The 10,351-nt window shown below is 40.1% G+C and overlaps 1 protein-coding gene across 1 annotated transcript; it reads right to left on the bottom strand.

Annotated features, from left to right (window-relative positions):
* Window positions 1–529: 529 nt before the first annotated feature.
* On the bottom strand, window positions 530–9,185 carry LOC126259603 (synaptic vesicle membrane protein VAT-1 homolog). The gene is made up of 8 exons (XM_049956514.1): window positions 9,166–9,185; window positions 8,101–8,155; window positions 7,360–7,434; window positions 6,310–6,501; window positions 6,028–6,238; window positions 4,435–4,692; window positions 1,014–1,258; window positions 530–940 (listed from the first exon to the last, which is right to left on the bottom strand). Exons 2-8 carry the CDS (start codon window positions 8,137–8,139, stop codon window positions 659–661), a joined length of 1,302 nt encoding a protein of 433 aa, XP_049812471.1. The 5' UTR covers window positions 8,140–8,155; window positions 9,166–9,185; the 3' UTR covers window positions 530–658.
* Window positions 9,186–10,351: the final 1,166 nt, after the last annotated feature.

The raw sequence follows: 10,351 nt of genomic DNA, 5'->3' as shown, positions 1-10,351 counted from the left end.
CCCTATATCATTGTACAAGAAAAATCGAACAACGCTATGACAAGTAAAGCATTCCCATTAATTTTTAAGACTGAACTATTTCTTGTTTGAGCAACGGATATACTTTAACATATATCATGTGCAACTTACAATCCAGAAAGTAATCTGAAAAATCTTGCTGTATCGCAGAAAAATGAAGATAGAGTACAGGCAGGGAAATGGATCTAGTTGGAGGAAGGGAAGCAGTATTACTTACGGGGTTCTATCACCACGAACCAGATCTGAAAATTCTTGAAGTACCCAGGATTCGCATGGTGTCATCCATTTAACTGTTTTGCACACTCAAGGTAACTGGGTTTACTCTCTGGTCTAGCTTTACAGGTTAAAATTATTTTGCCAAACGTTAGACATTACTTTCGGAGAACCGGTAGAGATCTGCATGTCATGTTCAGTACATGAGGTTTGTTGGGGTGTTTCACTAATAGAATCAGTAACTTCTGCTGCTCAATTTCGTTTATTATTAAATAACATTAAAAGTGCAATTTGGCTTTATAAATTTTCAGCACCGGATAATTTGCAATTGCTGCTTTAGCACCAAGAGCCATTAAAACGTTAAAACTTCAGCTTGTTTATTTGTACTGACAGCACCATATAGCCTGAAATTCCCAGCTGCGCCTTATCAAGGAGCGCTGACATCAGTCGTATCCTCTGCGACAGTCTCTTCTGCTTGTTCTACATGAGGGGGTTCGACCACCGTTGGTTCCGCAGGAGACGCGGAGTCTTCCTTCTGCACTTCTGGGTCAGCTTTTTCTTTTGGCTCCTCCACTGCTCCTGGCTGTGGCTCTACCGCAGTTTGAACTTCCACAGCTCGCGTCTCTGCTGCCGCAGCCTTCTGCTTGACCTCCAGAATCACCTTTCCGAAGTTCTCACGTGTGCATAGTTGCGTCATGCCTTCAGCCACCTGCAAGTATCCAAATGTTACAGAGGAGACTTTTTCCTATGAAGTTTATAAATACTTAGCACGGTATACTCACAATTTCGAAGGGCAGAACAGCGTGAATACAGGGCTGTATTTTGGCACTGGAATACAGCTTAAATATTTCATTTAGAGATCGCTGCACTACCTCCGGATGAAGGTCTAACCATATGCCAATGTTCACTCCTGCTATACAGCGGTTTTTACTAATTACATCCGCAGAGGACACCGATCCGCTATCCCATTTAGGTCGCATTAACGCCCATGATGTATATTTTGAGTATGTAGCTGTGCTGTTCGACCCTGAAAAGAAGTCATTAATGACCTATGTTAGAACAGCATACAGCATGAATGCTTGCAGCCTAACTACCCCTAATTTTTAAGAAACATTGTACGCTTTCAATGTATGAGGAAGGAGATGAATCAGGAAACTGACAGGGTATAAACAACTAGTTCCAAGGAAGTGGACGCAGCAACGGAAGCAATCGTCATGCATGAAATAACAGTTATTCATTTCGTTTGGTGTTATCGCTCAGTACTGAGAGAACAACCTGTTGAGTATAGTCTTATTCAAAGATTTCATTTAATGCTCCAAACTATTTTACCGTCCGGATTCGTGTAAATGCTGTGTTTTTGTTCCATTGTTTTTTTAGATTTAGAGTCCCAACAATACAGAAAATTTTTTCAAAATTAACTTGGTATCAGTAACATCACATACAAGAAATTGTCGATCGTAAACCGACATTCGTGTTAACCACTGACATTTGTCAGTGACCCAGTATTTTGCTTTATGTATTTCAAAGGAAATTTGCATTTTGCCTAGACAATTACCCATCTCTTTGCAGCCATGAACATGATGCTGTTAACTGATCATAATCCTGAATAAGCAAAAATGGATCTAAAATCTGTTTTATGTTTTATCAGAACTGCATGATACTCCCTTTTAGTGTATCAGTCTAATCACTATAAAAAAACGACAGGATCTCAGTCACAGCAGAATCTTCGCGCCGTTTGGTGCTTTGAACGCTGTGACTGCTACGATGCAGTACGTTCGTACCTCGTATCAGACGAGTCAACAGCATCGGCTGTTACACTCTAGGCACCGGTATTTTAAAAAATGGTGATTAGGTGGAAACCACTGGTACTCAAAGTATTAACGAGTCTTTAACGAAAGGGTTGCAGAGTTCTCTTTCAGAAATTTTAGTACCAAAGACCTTATCTCCGAAAATACTGAGGCTTGAATGGTTCTGATTGAAGTTGTGTTTACAAGGCCCTAGTTAGACCAGTCTGGCACGTACCTGATACAACTGGTAGAAGAAAGAATATCCAAAGGAAAGTAGCGCGTTTCTTTTCAGGTTCATGTAAGACAAAAGCCATCAGATTCTCAGTTCCCATGGCAGACGCTGCAAGATGCTTATTGTTAGAATTCCAAGGGCGAACGTTGTTAGAGGAGTCAACAAGAATGCTCCTTCCTCATACGTGTATCTCGCTGAAAACTAAATGTAAAGTTACGAAGTGGAGTTCCCACAGACTTACAAACAATCTTTCTGCCCACGAACCATTCGCGCCTAGGACAGCAACGCAGTAAATGTAACCTCAGCCACACACGTTAAGACGGCTAGCTTAATGTACTGTAGATGTTTCCTTAATACCTAGTTCAACTTAACCTGCTTAACCAACGAATGATTAATACCTATTCGCTAATTTTGTCTCTGAAGTGGGTTTTTATCGACTGTACAGTCACTTTGAACTCGTCAAAATACAACAGATCCTACAAACATGTATCTCAACATAGCCAGAACATATTTTTCGAGAATCAGGCGAGAGGAACGAATTTGCCAGTGAATCAATACATTTTTCTTCACAAAAGGCTTCTACGTGTCACGCTAAATATGACAGCCTGGTCCTGGACTGAGGCATGAGGACACCGGCACCGCCCTAATTTAACGGTACCAGAACTCTTCCCCAATTTGGGACGGGGGGGGGGGGGAGGAGGAGAGGGTGCCACACTTGCTGCACAGTGGCTCCAGTAAAGTATTGCTGCACTGAGCTGAAACGAATGCCGGCGGACATAATAGCAACATCTATCACGTACTTATCGAATTTGTAACCGGTTGAGGAAGGTCAACACCTCTTTCCACCTTTATTGGACCACCGTTTTCTACACTGGTTAGACTACGCCGTTGTTACCTTCGACTTCAACTTCTCTATTACAGTTTCGACCTATAATCATTTTGGGATGGAAGTTTGTGAAGATCTCGTGCTTTTGCTGACGCTTGAACAATATCTGAGTATTCCATGTCATCACATGCTCCATGGAGGCTACGTTACCATCGACATACATTTGAAGCTCTTTGGCGCTAAATACAACGGTCGTAACAAGAGTTCACAGCATTTTCTACACGAGTTGGTAGGCTACGTTGTCATAGATTAATTTCCTGAAGAACATTCTCACTATTTTACAAGTTGATAAGTGCCCTGTTCAGCAGTACAGGATTTCAAATCCTGATGTAGTGTGACGGCTCTTAACTGAATCATCTTTATTAGACAAGTTTCCCGTGTCGCAGATTGAGTATGTGGGTCTTCGCTTACGTAAATATGGACACATTCGAGTGGATGTAATTTAACCACACACTGGTCTTTCAATTTTCACGAAAGTTACGTCATTCTGAAACGATTGGTTGTAACTGTTAATTTGATTTCATCCTGGACTGATACATTATGTTTATGACAGGAATATCAATCTAAAATCAGAAATTTTATGTAACTGTACCGTTAAGGAACCTCTTTATCATTGTAGTATTGATGTTAGTATGCAACTAAAACTGGGCTTCGTAAATTGAAGTAGAAATTTTATGCATTTGAAATCTAAGAACGTTTATAATTAAGGGGACAAGAGACATTGAGCATCTGACTGTTTAGATGAGGAAAGGACCCGATTGCAAAAACCCTTACCAGTAGGAAACTAACGTTAAGGAGATATCGGCTACGGCATCTAAGATTAGTTTAGCTGTGCGTCCTAAGTAATTGAATTAAAATTAGGGGAGCATAATTACAACGCTAACAGGTATTTGACGTAAGTTATGCAGAGACGCAGAGAAAGATACTATGAAACTAGTCTAAAGAGAAACTATCTCCGTGGAATCCGTCCTCAGTTATGGAATTTTAGCTGCTCTTTGCCAGTATTGATAGCCCTTTATCGTTATCACAGCACAGCCAATGTTACGCGATGCATTGTGTCATACCAGTGACAGTTTGCCTCTCTCTCAAAGGTAATGACTAGTAACGTTGTACAATTTGTGAGATTAAGACAAATTCAAGGAAGTATTTAGCCGATACTGTAAACACTAAATTGTTTTATAACGGATCTGCACCAAACCAGGAGATTAAGGAAAGCGTTCTGGCATATGAGCTATTATTTTCAGACAGGGTATAACAACAGCCCTACTGTTACTGCAATGCTTCTCTTTTATACTTACCTAGTAGTACCAACTTTCCGACAGGCTGGAGAATTTTTAAGCACTTCTCAAGATCGCTTCCACCATTCGTGTTTACCACTATATCAACACCTTCAGGGTAATCTTGCAATATTTCGGTTTCATAGTTTTCATCATGACGAAATACCCGCTTCACGCCAAGAGAACGGAGCTTTTCGTGCTTTGATTCTGAAGCTGTTCCTACAACTTCGACATTGTCCATGGTATGAGCAAGCTGGATGAGTGCCGTGCCGACACCACCTGAAATGAGACGAGAATTTATATCGAAGTAACGAAGATACTAAATACTGACTTCAACGTCCGTGAGCTAAAGTAATTCCAGCATTCCGAGTTTGCCAGACCTGGCCACAAGAACTAATACGAGAAGTTCTAATTCTGTTTTGCAGCTGGTTGAGGATTTTTTTATTTGTATTTGATGCTATTTACATCCAAATACTCCATGCCGAAATCGCGAAGCTGATATGTGAGTTTAATGCTGCACAATTAAGAGTCCTTTACATCCGCTTTTGGATTTTAAAGAAATGTATTGCAGTTCACCATGTCACAGTCCTTTAAGCTTATGTCATGAATGTTAATCCCCATGTCAGCAGCGTTTAAGACCATTTCTAAACACAGCCATTTAAGTTGTATGAATTATAAATTCTACAAACACATTAACGCAGTCTCCTGCATCTATAGTACCCAGTTGTACTTCATCGAAGAATACCGTTAAGATCAGCTCATGAATACTTAAAAAAGCTCTTACAATTCTTTTTTAATACTGTGACCATGAGTGGACGCTAATTATCTAGAATCGTTAAATAATTATTCGAAGTCAACCGCACTCAATTTTAAGCAATTAACTTACAGGGTACTCGTGCAGCTTGTCCAAAGGACTTAACCTAATGCCAAATTTACTACTTAAAATATTTTATTTTTGTCTTACAAAATTAATTTCCATAGTCTAATTTACCCCAACGATCATTACACCATATACCCGGTCTCCATTTGCTACGCCTATTCCTGTTCTAAAGCGTCTACGTAAGTTCAATTTTCGTAGTTTGTCAGGCGGATCTATACTTTCACCAACACCCAACTCTCAACTAACATTTCCACAGTACCAGCCTGTTTCCTTCAATTGTCGCAACCGTCCCAACTGGAGTCCTGACTAATGACTGCTGCAATCTTTGGTAACGACAGGTGGTAGATTACACTACCTGTTATGATGGAATGAAAATTTTCGTGCCAGGCGAACGTAATGTTCGACAACACGTCAAATTCTCATAATTTTATTTTGTCCCCCGACAGTTTCAGGGTGGTCGCTGGTCCAGTTGTCTGGTGTTAACGAGAAAAAAATTGAATGCTTGAATCCCCTCTATCCCATTGAACTTATCCTTGACGTCATACGATACTATCTCGTTCCACTGTTACGCTACGGCAGTGGTTTGTACGATCACCTGCGACACCACCACAAATGCTATATGAAAGTGTAGTACGCTTGTCACCTTATGATTACGTCATCTAAACTAGAATAAAAAAAATTATAGTATATGAGAAAGAGCCTAGTGAAAATTGCATCACGTAATTAAAGTTTACCTGCGACCGACTGCATGAACACTTTCTCCGCGTTCGCAAGGCATCCGAATTCATACAGGCAGAAGTGGGCCACAACGAAGTTTAGACCAAGACTGACGGCATCTTTTAGGCTAATGTCTTCCGGCAGCAGAAAGCAGTACTTGCGTTGGACGTGGACAACATGCCTAAACAGACCACCTTGCATTTGCAGACAGAGCACTTTCTGGCCCGCCTGTAACAAAATATTAGAACATTAGCTTTATGCCGGTAAACTACAGAAGTGCTGGAGAAAACGTGTCTTACCTGTATATCGGTGACTGCATTGCCCACACGTGTTACGATGCCGGAACATTCACTGCCCATGATAACCGGGAAGAGTCTGTTCCTTATTATACCCAACCGCAAGTAGTGGTCTGTGAGGTTCAGGCCACAGTAATGGACTTCAACCTCGACGTGGTCGTCGCAAATAGCTTTCTGCAGTGGCGCCTCTGTTACCTTGAACACGAATATGCAACTGTATTTCGAGCCTATCACGATTAGACATTCGTTTAAACATTTGGAGGTTAAAAGGGTCTCAAATTCAGGTTATTAGCAGAAGTAGACAAGCTTACTACCTTATCTATAAAGAGGCATCGAATATGTTTGAGGAAGAATCACTGAAGAAAATACGCAGGTAACAGGGTTAATACCGTTACTCCGCGTTACGTGAATATACAAAGTTTCGTGCTTACTTCCTAGGAGTCATTTGCTATGAAGACATTCGGAAACATTCATTCAGTAATTTACTGTGCCTGGATACAAGGGGATTAAAGGCAAACGGCGTTGGAAATTACTGGGTTTATGCTTTAAGCAGATTAAGCTATGTCTCATTCATCGCAGCAGTAAACTATCGCAATTTAATTTTAATGTACAGTTGTAAAGTTGGAAAATTCACACACTTGCCCGAATTTCATTTTGATAAAGGGGGGTTCTCATTTTGAAGGTTAGTGAGAAGCTACAGTGATGTCTGAATAGACAACATTTGAATAAAATTGGGGTAAACAGGATAGCAGCTCCTTGAGAATGGAAGCTGTATTCTGAGTGGTGAGACCCTGTAAAAAAAAATTCAAGTTATTACTAATAAATGTCGCCAAATATGCCACCATTTAAGTATTGTGTCGAAGGAGACAATTTTGCTACAGCGGTGCTTTAACCTTTTTTCCTATTTGTTTTAAGGGTACAGTAAGTGGCTCAGAAGCCAAATAGCGAGTCCATTTAGTATCTACAGTTATTGAGAGGCAGCTAATTACATAAACTCTTATGTGACAGAAGAAACATTTTACCACTTAAAGTAAATACGGTACGTTGGTTTACCTTTATTCTGCTGATACTGCCATGCGCTGTTAGTGTGACTGACGGTACCGGACGTGTGAGGTCAGTTGAAGGAATCTGCCAACATTTTTCTTATATCACTATTTGCAAACAACTATTTAAATACATTTTTATATTCGAACCGCCTGCAACTGAACGAAGGCGGTATTTGTTCTATCAGACGTTTCGCCTCCATTTATTAAGGAACCAGAGGTCGTTAATGTTCTACACAGCCACTGAGGAAAAAATGGAAGGCAAAATGCGTCGGCAAAGCTAATACTGATTATTCCGTCCGAACATAAAGGCTGAGGTCCATAGACAAACATTTAAGAAATCTGAGTCAGCTTCAACACAGAATCTTAACCGTAGATTATTTCTACATTACATCTACTATTAAAGTCTGTATGAAACTGCGCACTACCTTTGACAGTACCACACCTACAATAGTGTTAAACGTGTTGCAGGCGGCTCGAGAAGCATTTAACACCTGTACTTCTGAACAGCAGTTAAATGGCGGTTTAGGTTGTCTAGATACGAGCTCTAGATTCTACACTATGATTTTTGACTACTACGTCAGCATTACACATCGTTAAGCCATCGAAGACATGTGGAGCTACTAAATTACCCACAACGAAATGTTGCAGAAACAAATACCATCAATAAATAACCGATATTAAACTTCTCTGGCATAGTATTTTAAGTGAAAATTAAACATTCTTTATTGTTACATTCACGGTGTCTTACCACACTAGGCGCGGTAAACTGCAGAGGAAGCAGATCCATGGTTGCCGGTAATCACCTAGAAAAAACAAACCACTCAGCGTAAGTAATGGTGAAGAATCTATTACATACTTCGTATGAGCTTTGCAGCCTCATGGTTTGTGGGCATAAATGCTGTGTGTTCCACCAATTACGGTTTTATGAAGTTATGTACCATGGATCCTTTCCCAGAAAGCGGGTTGAATTTTAGCTACCCAAAGCCGTAAAGGCGGTTTTGAACAGTCCATTAATAGGAAGAGCATTACCCGCCGAAGGCACACCACGTTTGAATTATGTATTTGTACATAAATATACTCCAGAACCATACGTCTACAACTAAAAGTAACGAAAGAAATGATGTAAAGCTGACATTGTCAAAGTACCTAAAGGCAAGCCCTATTGCTGAAATGCAACTTGCATTTCCTTACAAATCATTTGTGGCTGCCCTGCGACTAAGAAACAGTTTCCTATATTTTAGTACTATGATCCAATATACAACAAGTCACACACAGTGGGTATCTGGACAACTAGCTTATTCTTTCAGTTACAAAAATACCTACTTTACTCCTATTTACTAGTTTTCCATCTCTGCGTCTCAGGTTTTTGGTAAAATCTGATTTTCTACTAATACTAAACGTAAACAAGATCGAGATGGCGTCTCAGTGCGAAACAAAGTTATTTCTTCTTCCACTCAACGCTGTTTTATTCGTTTGTCAGTCATATTACGTCAAGACTTGGTCATGCGAGTCACGAATTTTTAAAGCGGTGCCTGTGAAAAATTCGTTGTCTTCATACTATAAATCATCATAACACTACACATTCTCACGATTAACAACTAGTGAACGCTGTCAGTAACTTTTCTTATGGCTGCATTAGGCTTCCAGTAAAATATAGCACCACTATATCATTTGCACGCACTTCCAACCCAAAATACCACTAATCCGGTTTCTTAAGTCAACTTAAAATTTCAAGGACTAACCCATACACTCCATCATAAGAGTTCATCGTAATAAAACTAAGACATTACGTTACATGGGAAGCAATACTTACAATGAAACTGTGCACTAAGACGCAACTGCAGAAAAATGTTTCCGTGTGAGCCTTTATATGGCGTGCAAACTGGGCGTGTCCGGGCTACGATGATTCGACGACGGGCAGTCACGTGACGGAAAACTGAGTTTCCTGTCAAAAGAAGGCAACTGCCCTCTAGCGCAGAGGAACAGAGGAAGTGACCCAGGGTACAGCGGAGTATGTGCTGTCAACGGCCGTGTAGAAGATGCACCATTTAAGATGTGATTGAGCAAGCAAATCCTACTGTATTTTTGCATCCACCTCCCATAGTGTACTAGTATCTACCTGTTGCTTTAAAGAGCAGTAATCATCAAAAATGGATAACATCTGCAATCCTGTAATGAATATGTTTGTGCTTTTTCGACTAACGAATTTTACGGGAGCACTACGTTTAGAAATTTAGTAATCATAGGGTGAAAGCTCTACAAGAAATGGCGGGGTATATTCAACAGTTTTGATACCGATAATTAACGTTAACCTGAATTCAACAATAAGCTGTTAGTTAGTTTCAGTAAATAAACATCTTTGGACCACAAAGATCTAAGACAACACTTTTTAGTTTACTAAAACAGTTTATTGAGACTTGTTTGCTACCGTACAGGGCATCATACTAAGCTATATGACAGAATTTTACGTACTTGTGCAGTGCACTGTGTGTTAGGAACTGTGTCTCAATGAGAATATTCTTTATTTGAATAAACGATCCTGTTCGATTTCTATCTGCCGAATGATGGTATTTGATCTGTTAGCCAAATGAAGTTGTCAGTTAAACCAGGTAGCTTAAAGGTAGCCATACAGCTCATATCTTCCTTCAGCGTATATTTAGGAAGTTCAAGTCAGAAACTTGGGACGTACACTGTCAAGATTAGGAAAAAACAGAAACGGCGTTTGATTCTCTATATAAAGACACATCGATATGGCTTGCAGATGTTTCAGATAATTCGAAGATGCATAGATAGGGTGGCGTACTGATTATTGCATCTGCCTAGTGAGCAGGGGTCCCGGGTTCGAATCCCAGACTTGGTACAAATTTCCATTCATCGCTTCAGTCTGCATATACACATCGTAGATGTTGGAGACTTGAAGGTTTCTGGAACCATATGTTTTCATTTGAGTATGGCTAATAGTTTCGTGGACCAAATGGGAGTAAAGTACTGTTTATTTC

This window comes from Schistocerca nitens, chromosome 5, assembly GCF_023898315.1.
Source record: "Schistocerca nitens isolate TAMUIC-IGC-003100 chromosome 5, iqSchNite1.1, whole genome shotgun sequence".
In the NCBI taxonomy this organism is placed as follows: domain Eukaryota; kingdom Metazoa; phylum Arthropoda; class Insecta; order Orthoptera; family Acrididae; genus Schistocerca; species Schistocerca nitens.
Note: the sequence above shows the minus strand (reverse complement) of the source record. Positions and strands in the feature narration are given on the sequence as shown.

Coding starts and splice junctions, on each gene's coding strand:
- LOC126259603 (XM_049956514.1), bottom strand. CDS start 8,139: ATGGATCTGCTTCCTCTGCAGTTTACCGCGCCTAGTGTG. Junction 6,239..6,309: donor ATGCAGTCACCGATATACAG/GTAAGACACGTT, acceptor ATTTTGTTACAG/GCGGGCCAGAAAGTGCTCTG. Junction 941..1,013: donor CTGTTCTGCCCTTCGAAATT/GTGAGTATACCG, acceptor GGATACTTGCAG/GTGGCTGAAGGCATGACGCA.